At 44.8% G+C, this 18,901-nt stretch overlaps 1 protein-coding gene across 2 annotated transcripts in view; it reads left to right on the top strand.

Moving 5' to 3' along the window:
- The window catches only part of LOC144803331 (uncharacterized), a 293,440-nt gene extending 274,966 nt beyond the window's left edge, over window positions 1-18,474 (top strand). Inside the window, exon 6 of one of the 2 annotated variants that reach the window (XM_078671859.1) lies at window positions 16,564-18,474. In XM_078671859.1, the coding sequence (XP_078527985.1) occupies window positions 16,564-17,582 (1,019 nt within the window). In that variant the 3' untranslated portion in view covers window positions 17,583-18,474. Of the gene's footprint in view, window positions 1-1,702; window positions 5,774-16,563 lie in introns of those variants that run through there. The other variant, XM_078671860.1, reaches the window with a different exon arrangement.
- The last annotated feature ends 427 nt before the right edge of the window (window positions 18,475-18,901 follow it).

The raw sequence follows: 18,901 nt of genomic DNA, 5'->3' as shown, positions 1-18,901 counted from the left end.
CTGTCTGACACAACTTCCTTGTGGAAACCAACTCTGGTAAAAATCCTCATCAAAGACCTTGCCACTTCAGGTGTAGTTATGGTTCTCAGAGGGATGGCCTCTGTAGCGTGTGGCATGGTCCACCAAACCCATAGTAAACCTGTTGCCCAAGCCAGTTTCCGGGCCCAAGGACCCAACAGTGTTGATGCCCACCTTCTAAAAAGAGGGTGCCAACAGGTTTGTTAGTGAGGGGAGCTTTAAACTGCTTCCCTGTCTTCCTTCTGGCTTGGTAGGTTAGACAAGTCTGACAGAAAGCATCTGAGGCTGTTCTAATCCAGGGCCAATAAAAGTACTTGACAAGCTTGTCAAAGGTCTTGTCATTCTCCATATGTCCTCTGAGGGGTATCTTGTGAGAAAAACCCAGTAAGATGGCCCTGCAACATTGGGGAACCACCAACACACGTGCTGCCCTAGACATAGGTGCCTTAGGCTCACTGTAAAGGAAGCTGTTCTCCTAGTAAATAAGGTGATTTACAGAGGTGTCATCAGGTGCCTGGGCTTCAGTCTGCTGTCTCAGCCCCTCTAGGGTTTGCAAGTCTCTCTGAACCTTGCAGAATTCCTCCCTGGTCCGCCCAAACACAGCTTGCCACCCAGCAAGCTCAGACAGGTCTCCTACATAGGCAATGTCCTCCCAGGTTGGATCCAGGGCCACCTCCTCCAGTGACCCATCCACCGATATCGCGGGAGATTCAGAGGCTGATTAGCCATGCCTCCTGCCCTTCCTCTCTTGACTCTCCTCCTGGACAGCCTTACAACACTTCTTGGTGGCCATCTAGGAGTTGGGCCATCCCGATCACCAACTATTTTAAATCTCAGCGTAACGTCTATCTTAAGGTTAGGCTTGCACTGCACCTAACACATACATTAAAGAAAAACCCACTTACCCTGCCACTCTCCTGCAGCACCTAACTGGTAGGGTTGCAGACTGGTGATGTGGGGACACTGTTTCTTATCTGGGAGACAGATTTCTTTCTCAATCACCACTGAAAAACTTGAACTTGCACAATGCCTCTACGTATAAATTATATTTTCCACAAGCTATGGCTACAGGTGACTGGTGCAAAGCATCCAACAGCTGATGAGGCCGAATTAAAGTCCTCTATTTTTTATTGATAATATGTTCTTAGACAGAAGACAGACAGCTGTCTGTGTCCAAACTTAAAAAGTACAGGTGATCCTGTTTTAAAACATTCAAATGTCTCCTGACTAACAGAACATATTAACTACAAAATGGTTTCCCCATAACTACCAGGCTGTCATCTACTCAGAAGAATCTGATGGATCGAAGTTCTTTGTTTTCTTGTAAAACATTGGCTGTAATTGAGCTATAGCCTGCTTAAAATCATGCCGATTTTACACCGCTGGGCATTCTCCAGTCATTGCACGGACTGATGCATGTTTGTCATTCAAGGTATCTAACACTTGCTCACGGTTGGACTTCTTGGCTGTTGCCAGTAATAGGGCAGATTAACCTTTGTCATTCAGTGCACATGGTGGAACCTACCTATCAAGGACCAAAGGGATATCTTTCTCGTACTTGACTGTCATAGATTGCTTGTCTGTAATATGACTGCCCCACTTTCACAAGTGGCAACTGTGATCTTTTTTGTTTAACTCAGAAAATAATATTTTCCGTAATATATTTCTTTTCATTCTATGTCAGGTATGTCAGACTCGGGAAATAAACGCGTGAAAGAGTCCACTACATGCAGTGAAAACAGGACCTTTAATCCAAAGGCTGTGCTTAACCAACACCAAATACTCCAAACTGATGACAAGCACACCCTCTTCACTGATAGTAAAAAGGCATTTAAAAGAATTGGGAATCGTCGATATCGTCAGAAATACCATATAGAAAAGAAGCGCTTACCTTGTACCTATTGTGGGAAGAGTTTTACTGAGAAGTCCTCTCTTCTTCGCCACCAGAAAACCCATAATGGTGAGAAGCCCTTTTCCTGCACCGAATGTCAGAAGAGTTTTGCCAACCAGGCAGGGCTTACACGCCACCTGAAAATACACAAAGGTGAGATTGAGAAACCCTTTCCCTGCTCTGAATGTGGGAAATGCTTTGTGTACAGTTCAGATCTTCAGCGTCACCAAAAAAGCCATATTAGAAAAAGATTTGTGTTTAAATTGGGCTTAAAAAAAGACCAAAGGATTCAAAATGATGAGAAGCCCTTTCCCTGCACTGAATGTGGGAAGAGATTTACTCACCAGATAGGACTTAAACGCCACCTGATAATCCACAAGGGTGCAAGTGAGAAACCCTTCCTCTGCCGCGAGTGTGGGAAGAGATTTGTGTACAAGTCTTATTTTCAGCGTCACCAAAGAACCCATATTAAGAAAAACTTTGTGTTTAAATTAGACTTTCAACAAGACCAGAGCATCCAAATTGATGGGAAGCCCTTTCGCTGTACTCAATGTGGGAAGGGCTGCTTTAACTTACGGGCACTTAAACGCCACCTGGGAATCCACAAGCGTGCAATCGAGAGACCCTTTGTCTGCAGCGAGTGTGGGAGGAGCTTTGAGTATAAATCAGATCTTGCACGTCACCTGAGAATCCACACTGGTGAGAGGCCCTATGTTTGCACTGTATGTGGAAAAAGGTTTATTCAAAGTTCAACCCTTCGAGATCACATAAAACGAAAACACAAAGAAGCCACTTTCATGCAATCAGTCTGAAAAGAGTTTTAATCTGTGTACACGGTTTAAACATCACCAGATAATCCACAGGTGAGAAACAATTTTCATGCATTGAATGTGTTAAGAGTTTTATGCATGAGACAGACCTTCAGTATCATCGGCGTGTTCACACAGATAAGAAGCCATTTTCTTGCACTTAGTATAAGAAGAGCTTAATGAATGAGTGATCGTCACTGTCACCAGATGTTCCACACGAGTGAGAAGCCATTTGTATACACAGAATGCGATGGGAAACAGCCATTGCAACGTGGCTGTTATCACACAGAGCATTTACCAAGCATGTGTTACCGCACATGCACTGTTACCATGCATCGCCTTTACCATGCAGTTTTTTTTACAACATATCCCTTTACCACAAATTAGCGTTGCAACGGTATGAATGGTCAGGGCATATGTGTTGTACTGGTGGTAAGAGCATATGCATGGTGGTAAAGGCACCTGTGTGATAAAGGCTATCGGCGTTGTTAGAGGAAACGGGGCAACCCTTCCGCTTCCTCTTTACGACCTGCGGTGCCTGAGAAGAGATTCCTCCTCAGCGTGGTGAGGTAAGGGGGATAGGGCAGGTGGGGTGGGGTGAAAAATGGGCCGGGGTGGGGTGTAGCACAGGAGTCCGGTTTTACAGCTCAGGGTAGGGGACGGGTATTTTCAACTAGGGCTGGGGACCAGCGGGGTGTCACCCTGGGGTCTAGTTTTAGGGCTCAGGGCAGGGGTTGGGTATTTTTAACAAGGGCTGGGGACCAGTGGGGTCGCACTGGGGAATAGTTTTAGGGCGCAGGGCAGGGGTCGGGTACTTTTTAAAAGGCCTGGGGGTGCCAGGGACCAGTTTGAAGGCAAAGGGCAAGGGTCAGAGAAAACCTTTGCCACGTAAATGCCTTTAACATACGTGCCTTTACAATGAAATTCGTTGTAATGGCATATTTGTTGTAGAAAATTGTGTGGTAAATGTTTCGTGTTGTTAAGGCATTCGCCTGGTAACACATGCGTGGTAGAGGCATGCATTGCAATGGAGTGCGTTGTTCCATCATACATCCGAATGCAACAAAAGGTTTATTAAAAGGACCCATCTACGGCACCATACTGTCAACACTGGATTGGAACCCTAAAAGCACAGATAGTTTCACAAAAGACAATTTCAACATCACAAGAGAATTCTCACAAGGGACTGGACCTTTTAAACAGATCATCAACGTCAAATGAGAATTCATATGGGTTAATCGCTTCATCTCCACACTAATGATGGGTTCATTCACAGCATTGCTAGAGAATTTCCCAAGAAGGTTGCGGCTCTCAGAGCACTGTTGTAAAAAGAGATTTCTGAAGCACGTCAAATGTGACATTCAAGCATGTTCTCTCTATGCAATAGGTGTAAGAAAAGCTTCATTCCAAGCACGCGTGCTCAAACACGGAGGAATTCAGAAAGGAATGAAGCACTTCTACTGCGCTGTTAGTGTGAGAGCAACACGGATCGCTCCCCATACACAGATTTCCATTATGTGGTTTTGGCCATTTGTCTATCGTTATAGACATATTTTGACCATTCCTAACTGGCTGTCATCAGTTTCACATTCTGATACATCATTGTTCTCTCAGTGGATCAAAAGCTAAACATATATTTGAGTGTCCTAGTATACAGCAAAAGGCAGCAGAGTGCTGTAAAGTGTGAAAGGCAAAGACAGTGATTGAAGTGGACTGTCACAACATCATGATGTAGTGCTCTTTGAAGAGGCTTGTCTTCAGCTGTTCCCTAAATTGGACTAGAATTGGGGCATAGGGGGGATGGGGCACCTCAGGCTGTCCTGAAAGTGGTTGTTACAATTGTCTAATGTGGTTGCACTTTCAATGATGTTTCATAGCTGTTGATGACTTATGTGAGTGATAGGATTGTGCTCGCCCTACGAATTTCTGGATTTCAATATGGACATGTTCTTAAGCGGGTGATTGTAAAGGATATAATATTCAGTTGTCCTTTGCGTAGCATAGCTTGGTTGATATATGTGGTGGTTGTTGTCCTCACATTCAAGGTTGGGGGGTAGTATATAGTATAGTCTCCTGGACTCTCCAAGGAAAGTTGCGCGTTAGGCTGAAGGGAGGTGTCCATCCATAAGTAAACTTTGATCAGAGCTCATCTCCCATTAAAAGACTTCTAGGATGCAGAGAAATTTCTGCTGCTTGTGAAGGACTATTGTAATTGCCTACGCATATAGCACCCTATCCCATGAGAAAGTTGGGGCCTGGATCGATGTATCCTTGTACCCCATTAGAGAATCTCAGTGAAACCACTTTCTTTTCATAAATTCCTGCCCCTTTTTTTTAGAACCAATTAAATAAAGATCTTACTATTGATGTAATCGTTGGTTTTATGTAATGTCCCGCCTTTGTTTCTCAAATCACTGTATGACCTATCGGCTGGTTTCGCAATGGAATTGTTTTCTGAAAGGCCTTAACCCATTGCATGGTCGGGACGGCCCCCGGCCGTCATGCGTCACTGAGGGCGTGTGCGGAGGACGGCCGGGGGCAGTCCGAATACCGGCCACTATTCAAAACGCCCGCACAGCGCAAAATGTGCGCCGCATGCAAGGGGTTAAATGGGCTCAATGTCATAGCATTGTATACGAAGCTATCGGCCTTCACCAAGCATGATTGAAAGATCTATAACTGCACAATACCGTTGAAGATAGCATACATACTGGGGTGCAGATATACTGTCATTACATCTACTTATCTTAACAATATTGTGCAAGTTAAAATATTGTGTGATCATCAAAGCTGCAGATCGATATTTTAAATTTAATATGGTTATACCACACTTTTAGATGTAGATTTACATTTTAACTATATTTTCATTTATTGTACTATGGAGGGCATGGGTGTTATTCTTTATTTTGAGATGACATTGATTTTTATACAAAAGGTAGAAAGAGTACTAATATGGGTATTATGCGGTGTATGTATGGTATATGTTGTAATGCATCTGCTTTTTTTCTGTACATGTTTAATTTTCTAATATTGTAAATAAACAATGTCTCTTCCAGTGATACTTTCAAATGTAATAAATCACATAATGTTGGTGGGTAAATAACAAGTCTGATTTCTAGAAATCCATGGGGCTCTTCCAGGGAGTTACTGGGACCGGAATGAACAATTCTGGGCAACATCTCATAGTGAGTGGGGGACAACCTGAAAAGGGTATTCCCTCGCGACTGAATCAAGCGCATCCTCTAGATGTATTTCGAGGCAGGCTGTATGCTGGAAACGTCCTTGTACCTGATCTTGAATATGAAACAGGCGCCAGATATTTTGGGAGGTACTGCATCCTGGACAAAGCCATATTGATCTCGATGAATGAACTTGGGGAGGACTTTCACCTATCTGCCGGAGAGGGCTTCCCTAAGATCTTGGAGTGTACTCCCAAAATAGTGATCAGTCAACATGATGACACGTTGGTGAGTTCCCTATGGAGACCATACAGGATTGCCCAAGTGGCTGCTGGAGTTCCCTGGTTCGTAGGGCTTCATTGAACATCTCTGCCCGCCGAGGCACTAGACTGGTGAAAAATGTTTTATAATATTCTGTTGGCAGTCCGTCAAGGCCCAGTGTTTTGCTTCTTGCAAGATCATCAATAGCCTACTTGACAACTTCTGATGAGATCACAGTATCTCAGGGGTCTCTGGTTGTGGCAGGGATTTGAGTGAGGTTAAGGTTAGATTGGAAACAATCTAGGGACCTTCCCGTATGGGGGATGGGGCCTCATATGGGCGAGTAGTAGCTGAGGAAGGCTTGGAGTATTTTGCTTTGGGCAAAGAGGAGAGCACCTCCATTGGAAGCGATTTCTAATATAGGACTCGGCAGGAGTCCTGTCAGATCAGCCAAGCTAGGAGGCAACAAGATTTGTCCCCTTCCTTGTGCGTCTTTGCCGCATATGCAGCAATGTTGAACCAGCGCAGGTGCTCCAGGAGGAAGGTGTGTCGTGTCTTAGCCTCTGCGAGCCCAGGTCCTTTAGTGACATTGCGACCTACAGCTCTTTCCAGGCATGGCAGGAGCTGGTCCATCTGTGTAATTTCTTTATCTAATATCCTATGGAGTCCTATTATCTCCTGCAAGCAAAACCCCTGTGTGACTACTTCAACGGCACCTCAGTCAGTTGTCCTTGTAGATGTCGCACTGCGTTTTTCGGCAAAGTAACTCAGAATGTGTGATTCTTGTGTTTCGCGGTAGCCTGAATCTTCCAGACGAACTCGTTGGAGCTGTCATGTGGGCATTGGGGGAGGTGGAGCGTTCCACTGCAGCTTTGTGAATTGGGCATCGTGATCTGAGATGATGTAGCCTAAGTAGTCAGTGTGGCAGACTGAGGGAAGCAAGGGGAGGGAGCATAAAATGCGATCCAAGTGCACATATAGGTTGTGAGGTGCAGAGTAGAAGGAGAAGAGTCTAGTGTAGGATAGGTGGTTCTCCATATATCCGTAAGTGCCCAGTAACATACCCACTCTGTGACCCACTTCGATTGCGCATATGGTGGGGAGTACTATAAAGGAGCGTGGGATCTGTTTAAATGGAGATCTAGCACACAGTTATAATCCTCGCCTCCATAGATTTTGAGTTTTTGTGCGCTAGCACCCCAGAGATCGCTTTCCAAAAGGCTTGATGTTCGATGTTCGGGGCATTTATAAGGGAATACGTGAACCATCAAATCGGCCCTCGAGTAGTTCGTATCTTCAATCCTTGTCTATGACTGTGCTGAGCACATGAAAAGGAACCCCAGGTCTGACCCAACCATGGCATGTCATATTTAGCAATGGAGTAAAAGTGACTTATAATGAGAGTACTATGTATTTACTATTGTTTACATATATTATTGTTAATCCTCTTCCTGCACATATATAATATTGCAAGCATTACCAGGGGGCTGTCAAGTACACTATTATATTTAGAATGTTATAAAATCTTATCTATATTTTACATTCATATATATCATCCTCAACATGGCTGTAGCAAACATGAGCCAGCCTCCACCATTTTTAAATGATGAAGGGCAGCCAGGCATTCCTTGGGATAGATGGATTAAACTATTCCATTCATGTCTAATACTATGGGGGAGAAAAATGATCTTCTATAAGGATACAACATATTTTATTACACAATCTGGTTTTGATATTATATCTGTGAACCAAACATAGGGCCCTGTTCAACGATCTTTGAGGGGCCTGGGATCAACGAGCTCACATATAGCTTTGGATAAAAGAGTGATATGATGGAAGTGATAAGATCTTTGCCAAAAAGCCCCCTACAGTGTGTGAGGGCTCTTAATCCAAAAAGGAACCAACCCTTTGGTTCCAAAATACGTGGCCTGTTAGGACATCTTCTCCCTCACCTCTATAGGAACTGCATACCCATTTACCTACACATACCATTGCTTAATCATCTCCTGGCTCGCTTCTAATTTCCCACAGAACTTCTTTATTTGGTTGCGGGGGACCCCCATGTAGCTTACCACATCCTGAGAGGGCGTCTTGGGAGCTTGCCCCCCCTTCACTAAACCGAGAGGTTCCCTTACAAAGTAACAATAGAGGTGTTCAAGAGGTCTGAATCATTCTCCTTTCTGTGCTACCTCCCTGTATGCATAGAGAAGCAAGGGCAAAAGATGGTAGCCCATAATCATGCCCCTTGAGGTTGAATCTCTCAACCAGCCTATTAGCCTGGGAGTGATAGGGTGTGGAGCACATAAAGGTTACCCCTCATTCCTTCCACATGGGCTTCATGTACGTGAACATGAAGTTGATGCCCCTGTCTGACACTACTTCCTTGTGGAAACCAACTTTGGTAAAAATCCTCATCAAGGCCCTGGCCACTTCAGGTGTAGTTATGGTTCTCAGAGGGTTGACCTCTAGCGTGTGGCATGGTCCACCAAACCCATAGTAAACCTGTTGCCCAAGGCAGTTACGGGCCCAAGGACCCAACAGTGTTGATGCCCACCTTCTAAAAGGGGGTGCTGACAGGTTTGTGAGTGAGGGGAGCTTTGAACCTCTTCCCTGTCTTCCTTCTGGCTTGGTAGGTTAGACAAGTCTGACAGAAAGCATCTGAGGCTGTTCTAATCCGGGACCAATAAAAGTGCTTGACATGCTTGTCAGAGGTCTTGTCCTTCCCCATAAGTCCTGTGATGGGTATCTAGTGAGCAAATCCAGTAGGAAGGCTCTGCAACATTTGGGAACCACAAATACACGTGCTGCCCTATGCATAGGTGCCCTGGGCTCACTGTAAAGGAAGCTGTTCTCCTAGTAAATAAGGTGATCTCCAGAGGTTTCATCAGGTGCCTGGGCTTCAGCTTGCTGTCTCAGCCCCTCTAGGGTTTGCCACTTTCTCTGCACCTTGCAGAATTCCTCCCTGGTCGGCCCAATCACAACTTGCCAACTAGCAAGCTCAGACAGGTCTCCTACATAGGCAATATCCTGTCAGGTTGGATTCAGGGCCACCTCTTCCAGTGCCCCATCCCCCGGTATCGGAGGAGCTTCAGAGGCTGGTTTCCCATGCCTCCTGCGCTTCCTCTCTTGACTCTCCTCCTGGACAGCCTTGCAACACTTCTTAGTGGCCATCTAGGAGTTAGGCCATCCCGATCACCACTTAATTTAAATCTCAGCGTAATGTGTTTCTTAAGGTTAGGCTTGCACTGCACCTAACACATACATTAAAGAAAAACCCACTGTTTGAAGCATATGAACTGCAGATCTCACACTGAGCATTAGATCACCACCTGGTGTTGGGCTCGGATGATTGCATGTTGTTCTCTTCTTGGAAGAGGTTTGTGTAGTCACGAGATAGGTGACTCCTCCCTTGGACAATAGTGAGCATGGGCATCAACTCCATCCTTAGATTGTTTTTTTCCGCCACTGGGTTCGGATGAAACTTTTCCGCTCCGGTTGGAAACCTACTTCTCAAGTAATTTGATGCGTAAAAATGTATTCAAACTTCACCACACAACTTCCGATATCAACAAACATCGACTCGACTTCATCAGCTCGATTCCAGTCGTCGACGCAGGCCGTTGGGCCTATCCACGCCGTGAGGTCTACAACTCATGGAAAGGACGCCATTCAAAAGATGCCCGGAATGTGGAGCATAATTTCCACACAGTGACCATCACGTGTCTGTAAATTGTGCCTATCGCCTGATCACGACAAATCCAGCTGTATAGCCTGTGCATCTTTTCGATCCAAGAAGACCATTCGGGATCGGAGGGCCCGTCGACACGACAAGCAGAGATCAGCTCCGGAACCAGTGGATATCTTCGACGAAGAACCATGCGTTCCAGAGGAGGATTCAGATGATCTCCAAAACATATCCGAGGCAGACGACTCCGATGACTCCAACCCTTGGGTCAGTGCGTGAGTACCACTGCCCCTGTCCCAGCCCCAACACCCAAATCGAAGGCTATGGTCAACACTACACCTCCGGGGTCCAGTCGAGAACAAAAAACTACTTCGAAAGCCCCGCCATCGAGCCTGGCTCCGAAGACAATAATTAAGCCTTCCGGTAGCTCCATACCAAGCAAACATCACGTGCCGATACTACCAGCTCCCTCGGCACTGAAACTGAAAGAAGTCACGGTTCCGAAAGACACTCGCAAACCGTCGACTCCGAGAGACAAGATGGCTCCGAAAGCAGTAAAGCATGCTTCTGATGCCTCGAAGCCGACAAAGACAGCTTCGACTCCGAAAACAATACATTCGGTACCGAAGCCCACAAAGCCTGCTTCCGACGATACCGAGTCCGAAAACAGGCTTCGGCCCCAAAGACAACACCTCCTGTGCCGAAATCTACGCCAATGGACTCTACACCGACTCCTAAAGCGAAAAACAAGTAGAAACCATGCCCGGAACCGAAAAATCAGCACCGAAAGTGGTTCTTCAACAAGAAGAGCTTTTTACACCAGATCCTTTACAAAAAAGGCTCCACATTGATCCAAAAACAGGACATATCTCCACTTTACCCTACAGGAAGAGGAAATCCGACACAGCACCTCCACCTCAAGTGCCTGTCAAGAAGAAAGATTGTGCCACATCTCAGATGCACCCTTCTTCTCCTATACCTCCTTCTTCTTCATCTCCTATTCCTTCAGACATCTCACCTCAAACTTCTCCTCCTCATTCTTCACCACATACACCTCCTCAGAATGAGGACGAGTATAGCCTAGGGGGAGGGGGAGGCACAGATGAGCCTTTTCCATACCCAAGCGGCATACCAGACTGGGAATACCCAAATCCACAAGATGTACCAGATATTCCTGACCCACATACATATCCATCCAAACCTTCCCCTCCAGAAGACAACATTGGGTTTGGACACTTACTTAATAGGGCTGCCATCTATCACAATGCATTCAGATGAGGCAGAGGAAGATTTTTTATTAGACACTTTTGAACAATCCCAAAAATCTGTGCAAATACTACCAATGATTAAGGGAGTCATTAAGCACGCACCAGAAGTGTTTAAAGATCCTGTAAGAGCTAGAATCATAAACCCAAAGATAGAGAAAAAATACAGGTTGCTCCTGGGGACCCTGCCTATATAAAGGGACAGCTACCCTTAGACTCCCTAGTCGTTTCCAACGCTAGGAAAAGAGAACATTCCCAAACATCAGGCGAAGCACCACCCCCTGATAAGGTATCGAAGATAATAGATGCTTCAGGCAAAAGAATAGCTGCCCAAGCGAGCAACACATGGAGAATAGCCAACACACAAGCCCTACTTGCAAGATGTGACAGGGCTCACTATGATCAGTTAGAGACAATCTTACAGCATCTACCTGACCAATATAAGGCACAAGCAAATTACCTTATACAAGAGGGTAAGCTTATCTCAAACGCTTCTATTAAATGCGCACTTGATGTGGCAGACACTGCATCCAGGGCAATAAACCCCAGTGTCCTCCTGAGACGTCATGCGTGGCTACACATCTCAGGTTTTAAGCAAGAAGTGCAGACTACAATCTTAAACCAACCATTCAACCAACAGCAGTTGTTTGGACCAGAGGTAGACACAACACTCGAGAAAATGAAAAAGGACACTGATAGCGCCAAATCTATGGGTTCTCTGCAATCCACCCAAGCACGAGGCTCTTTTCGTCGCTCCTTTTATAGAGGAGGCTCCAAACAAGCTGGAGTGGACAATTCAACGTCCTTTAAAATAAATATACAAACATCCTCCAATAAAGGATATTTTAGAGGAGGTTATAGAGGCAACAACAATAAGGGAAGAGATAGAGGAAACAACAATAATCGATCCTCTCTCACCACAAGACAGTGACTTCCTTCTGCTTCCCAAACAGCATTCCACTTCTCTAGGGGGCAGAGTAACTCTGTTAATACCTGTTTGGAATTCCATCACAACAGACAAGTGGGTAAGACAAATTATCCAATATGGTTACTGCCTAGAACTTACAGCTACCCCTCCACACATACCACCCAGACAGCGTCCAATGTCTGTAGAACATATTAGGCTGCTCACAAAAGAGGTTATAGCATTGCTTCAAAATGACGCAAAAGAGATAGTTCCACTACAACATCAAGGAACAGGGGTTTACTCGCTGTATTTCCTAATAAACAAGAAGGACGGACACTAAGACCAATTCCTAGATCTCAGGCCCCTCAATCTGTACATACACTCAGATCATTTTCATATGATCACTCTACAACAAGTACTCCCGTTGTTGCAAAAAGGCGACTTTCTTACTACACTGGATCTAAAAGACGCCTACTTCCACATTCCCATACATCCTGCTCACAGGAAGTATCTAAGGATCGTGCTAGAAGGACAACACTATCAGTTCAAAGTCCTTCCATTCGGGGTCACAACTGCACCAAGAGTGTTTACAAAGTGCCTAGCAGTAGTAGCAGCACATCTCAGAAGACAACATATACATGTCTTCCCATACTTAGACGATTGGCTCATAAAAGCCAAATCATTCGATCAGTGTGTACAACACACATCTCAAACAATTCAAACACTACATGACTTAGGGTTCACAATCAACTACACCAAGTCGCATCTTCAGCCCTCTCATGTACATCAATACCTAGGGGCTACAATAAGAACGTCCACAGCTCTAGCGTATCCCAGTCCAACAAGGACACAGAGCATTCAAACTTTCAAACTTTCATGACCAACACTCTCTCCCAGCCAGAGTGTTCATGCATCTAACAGGCATGATGGCGTCTTGCATTTTTACTGTACCATATTCAAGACTGCAAATGCGCCCATTACAAGAATGCCTAGTACAACAGTGGAACCAGGCTCAAGAGAAACTTACAGACCTGGTGTTGGTCAACAGCCGCACAGATAGCTCTCTGCAGTGGTGAAACACAAAATAATTGTCCAAAGAGTGGCAGTTCCTAGAGCCTGTTCCACAAATAGTACTTACAACAGACACATCCCTAACAGGATGGGGAGCCCATCTTCTACACCATACAACTCAGGGAAAGTGGACCACTCAGCAAAAACTGCTCCACATCAATCACTTAGAGCTGCTAGCAATATTCTTAGCACTCAAGTCTTTTCAAGTACATGTACAAAACAAAGCTGTATTAATCCGGACGGACAACATGACAGCCATGTACTATATACAAAAACAAGGGGGGGCTCACTCTCTACAACTGTCCCAGCTTGAACAAGACATCTGGAGATGGGCCATTCCACAAAAAATATATCTATTGGCAGAACACCTTCCAGGGGTTCACAATCAGATAGCAGATCTGTTAAGTTGGCAGACACAACAGATTCACGAATGGGAACTACATCCACAAGTTCTCCTACCGTTCTTTCAGAAGTGGGGTCAACCAGACATAGATCTGTTCGCCACACACGAAAACGCAAAATGCCCAGCATTCGCCGCCAGGTTTCCACACCCGCTGTCCAAGGGCAATGCGATATGGATGAACTGGTCAGGCAGATTTGCGTACGCTTTTCCGCCAACCCCACTAAAACCACTAGTAGTGCGCAAACTAAGACAACAATCTCTCAAAATGATCTTAGTAGCTCACACATGGGCACGGCAACCGTGGTTCACAACACTGCTGGCACTCTCGCTAGTTCCGCACCAAAAACTGTGTCTGACACCATCAATGCTAATGCAGAACCATGGAGACATCAGACATCCAGATCCAAATCATCTGAATCTAGCAATCTGGCTCCTGAAGTTTTAGAGTTTGGTTATCTTAAGCTACCTCCAGACTGTATGAATATCATTAAAGAAGCCAGAAGACCTACTGGAGAAGTGTGGCTCACTGGTTAGAGGAGGCAGACCTGAAAGCAGAGGTCAGCCCGGGACCAGTGTTCAATTCCCGGCTCGGCGGGGTCTTGAGTCCTAAAATGTCCATGGACTCGACAATTCTCGCTCCGGTGCCTACTTGATTCACGGGTTCACACTCTGCGACTCTGGGCAATAGCTTGCTTAATCTCCACAACGGCCCCTCGCGGCGGGATGCCTGGCTTTCACCTTGCGGATACCCTGCCGGGGTTATCTCACAGGGGAATACCAGGACGGGTTCCCTAAGCAAGCGCTTAGAAACCGCTTGGTGATTTGCGCTATATAAATTCCTGTACATTTACATTTACATTTACTACTAGAGCTTGTTATGCAGAAAAATGGAAATGATTTGTCATTTACTGCACTAATAACCAAATTGATCCCCTGGATGCTTCTATCCAGAATATCATTTGCTACCTTCTACATTTACAAAGATGTAACCGAGCGGATTCATCTATAAGGCTTCATCTTGCAGCCATTGCTGCGTACCTACAAAATAGACAACACCTATCATTATTTAGAGTACCTGCAATAAAAGCATTTATGGAAAGCTTAAAAATAATAATTCCCCCTAGGTTACCACCCTCTCCAGTGTGGAACCTAAACATTGTTCTTACCAGGCTCATGGGACCCCCCTTTGAACCTTTACACAAATGTGAGCTGCAATTCCTCACATGGAAAACAACATTCCTTATTGCTATCACCTCTCTCAGGAGAGTTAGTGAAATTCAAGCCTTCACTATAGAAGAACCAATCCTGCAGTTACACCGTAGCAAAGTGGTCCTGAGAACAAATAAAAAAAACTTCCTAAAGTCATTATGTCTTTTCATCTAAACCAATCAGTAGAGTTACCAGTGTTTTTTCAAAACCCAGACTCTGTAGCAGAAAGAGCTCTACACACCCTAGATGTCAAAAGAGCCCTTCTCCATTACATTGACAGAACCAAAGCTTTTCGAAAGCAAAACAACTATTTGTAGCTTTCTCACCACCACATAAAGGCAACCCCATCTCCAAAGCTGGAATTGCTAGGTGGATTGTAAAATGTATACAAATATACTATCAGAAAGAAAAACGTACACTAACAGTTCCTCCTAGAGCGCACTCCACACGCAAACTAGGAGCCTCTAAGGCTTTCCTAGGAAACATTCCTCTAGAAGACATATGTAGAGCAGCAACATGGTCTACCATACACACATTCACAAAACACTATTGTGTTGATGTACCAGCAAAGCAGCAAGCTGCTGTAGGCCAAGCTGTCCTCAAAACTCTATTTCAAACTATTGCAACAGATACAGGCGACCACCGCTAGGGGAGATACTGCTGTATAGTCAATGCTCAGATTGAGATCTGCAGCTCATATGCCTCGAACGGAAAATGCTACTTACCAATATGCATCTGTTCTAGGCTTGTAGAGCTGCAGAGTCTCACACGCCCACCCGCCTCCCCAGGACCTGTATGTGTTCCAGTTTTTTATCTTAATTAGATATACACACATGGACATCACTTTTCTATTTCTACTAACTCCATCATTTCCCAACATGGCGAAAAACAATCTAAGGATGGAGTTGATGCCCATGCGCACTATTATCCAAGGGAGGAGTCACCTATCTTGTGACTACAAAGACTTCTTCCAATAAGACAACAACATGCAATCATCCGAGCCCAACACCAGGTGGCGATCTAATGCTCAGTGTGAGACTCTGCAGCTCTACATGCCAAGAACAGATGCATACTGGTGAGTAGCATTTTCCTACCCTGCCACTCTCCTGCAGCACCTAACTGGTGGGGCTGCAGACTGGTGATGTGGGGACACTGTTTCTTATCTGGGAGACAGATTTCTTTGTCAAACACCACCGAAAAACGTCAACTTGCAAAATGCCTCTACGTATAAAAAAAAAATTCCACAAGCTATGGCTAAAGGTGACTGGTGCAAAGCATCCAACAGCTGATGAGGCCCAACTAAAGTCCTCTATTTTTTTATTGATAATATGTTCTCAGGCAGAGGACTAAAGCTGTCTGTGTCCAAACTTAAAAAGTGCAGGTGATCCTGTTTTAAAACATTCAAAAGTCTCCTGACTAACAGAACATATTAACTACAAAATGGTTTCCCCATAACTACCATCTACTCAGAAGAATCTGATGGATCGAAGTTCTTAGTTTTTTTGTAAAACATTTGCTGTAATTGAGCTATAGCCTGCTTAAAATCATGCCGATTTTACACCGCTGGGCATTCTCCAGTCATTGCACAGACTGATGCATGTTTGTCATTCAAGGTATCTAACACTTGCTCACGGTTGGACTTCTTGGCAGTTGCCGGTAATAGGGCAGATTAACCTTTGTCATTCAGTGCACATGGTGGAACCTACCTATCAGGGACCAAAGGGATATCTTTCTCGTACTTGACTGTCATAGAATGCTTGTCTGTAATATGACTGCCCCACTTTCACAAGTGGCAACTGTGATCTTTTTTGTTTAACTCAGAAAATAATATTGTCCTTAATATATTTTTTTTCATTCTATGTCAGGTATGTCAGACTCAGGAAGTAAACTTGTGAAAGAGTCCACTACGTGCTGTGAAAACACGACCTTCAATCCAAAGGCTGTGCCGAACCAACCCCAAATACTCCAAACTGATGACAAGCACACCCTCTTCACTGATAGTAAAAAGGCATTTAAAAGAATTGGGAATCGTCTCTATCATCAGAAATACCATATAGAAAGGAAGCGCATACCTTGTACCTATTGTGGGAAGAGTTTTACTCAGAAGACCTCGCTGCTTCGTCACCAGAAAACCCACAATGGTGAGAATCCCTTTTCCTGCACTGAATGTCAGAAGAGTTTTGCCAACCAGGCAGAGCTTAAACGCCACCTGAAAATACACAAGGGTGAGATTGAGAAACCCTTTCCCTGCTCTGAATGTGAGAAATTTTTTGTGTACAGGTCAGATCTTCAGCGTCACCAAAAAAGCCATATTAGAAAGAGATTTTTGTTTAAATTAGGCTTAAAAAAAGACCAAGGAATTCAAAATGATGAGAAGCCCTTTCCCTGCACTGAATGTGGGAAGAGATTCACTCACCAGCTAGGACTTAAACACCACCTGATAATCCACAAGCGTGCAAGTGAGAAACCCTTCCTCTGCCGCGAGTGTGGGAAGAGATTTGTGTACAAGGCTTATTTTCAGCGTCACCAAAGAATCCATATTAAAAAAAGCTTTGAGTTAAAATTAGACTTTCAACAAGACCAGAGCATCCAAATTGGTCGGAAGCCCTTTAGCTGTACTCAATGTGGGAAGAGATGCCTTAACCTACGGGCACTTAAACGCCACCTGGGAATCCACAAGCGTGCAATCGAGAGACCCTTTGTCTGCAGCGAGTGTGGGAGGAGCTTTGAGTATAAATCAGATCTCGCACGTCACCTGAGCATCCACACTGGTGAGAGGCCCTTTGTTTGCACTGTATGTGGAAAAAGGTTTATTCAAAGGTCAACCCTTCGAAATCACCTAAAAAAAACCCACAAAGAAGCCACTTTGATACAATCAGTCTGAAAAGAGTTTTAATGAGTGCACAAGTTTTAAACATCACCAGATAATCCACACAGGTGAGAAACAATTTTCATGCATTGAATGTGTTAAGAGTTTTATGCATGAGACAGACCTTCAGTATCATCGGCGTGTTAACACAGATAGGAAGCAATTTTCTTGCACTTAGTATAAGAAGAGCTTAATGAATGAGTGATCGTCACTGTCACCAGATGTTCCACACGAGTGAGAAGCCATTTGTATACACAGAATGCGATGGGAAACAGCCATTGCAACGTGGCTGTTATCACACAGAGCATTTACCACGCATGTGTTACCGCACATGCACTGTTACCATGTGTCGCCTTTACCATGCAGTTTTTTTTACAACATATCCCTTTACCACAAATTAGCGTTGCAACTGTATGAATGGTCAGGGCATATGTGTACTAGTGGTAAGAGCATATGCATGGTGGAAAAGGCACCCGTGTGGTAAAGGCTATCGGCGTCGTTAGAGGAAACAGAGAGACCCTTCCGCTTCCTCTTTACGACCTGTGGTGCCTGAGAAGAGATTCCTCCTCGGCGTAGTGAGGTAAGGGGGATAGGGCAGGTGGGGTGGGGTGGGGTGAAAAATGGGCCCTGGTGGGGGGTAGCACAGGAGTCCGGTTTTACAGCTCAGGGCATAGGTCGGGTGGATTTAACTAGGGCTGGGGGGAGGTGCTGGGGTCTAATGTTAGGATTCAGGACAAGGTTTGGGTATTTTTAACAAGGGCTGGGGCCAGCGGGATATAGTTTTAGGGCGCAGGGCAGGGGTCGGGTACTTTTTAAAAGGCCTGGGGGTGGGGGTGCCAGGGACCAGTTTGATGGCAAAAGGCAAGGGTCAGAGAAAACCTTTACCACGTAAATGCCTCCAACATACGTGCCTTTACAATGAAATTCGTTGTAAAGGCATGCATGGTAATGGCATATTTGTTGTAGAAAATTGTGTGGTAAATGTTACGTGTTGTTAAGGCATTTTTGTGATAACACATGTGTGGTAAAGGCTTGAATTGCAATGGAGTGTGTTGTTCCATCATACATCCGAATGCAACAAGAGGGTTATTAAAAGGACCCATCTATGGCACCATATTGTCAACCCTGGATTGGAACCCTAAAAGCACAAAGATAGTTTCACAAAAGACAATTTCAACATCACAAGAGAATTCTCACAAGGGACTGGACCTTTTAAACAGATCATCAACGTCAAATGAGAATTCATATGGGTTAATCGCTTCATCTCCACACTAATGATGGGAAAAGATTTTTACAAAAGGTTGATTCGCAACATCACTAGAGAATTTCCCGAG

Source organism: Lissotriton helveticus, chromosome 1_2, assembly GCF_964261635.1.
Source record: "Lissotriton helveticus chromosome 1_2, aLisHel1.1, whole genome shotgun sequence".
Classification (NCBI taxonomy): Eukaryota; Metazoa; Chordata; class Amphibia; order Caudata; family Salamandridae; genus Lissotriton; species Lissotriton helveticus.
Note: the sequence above shows the minus strand (reverse complement) of the source record. Positions and strands in the feature narration are given on the sequence as shown.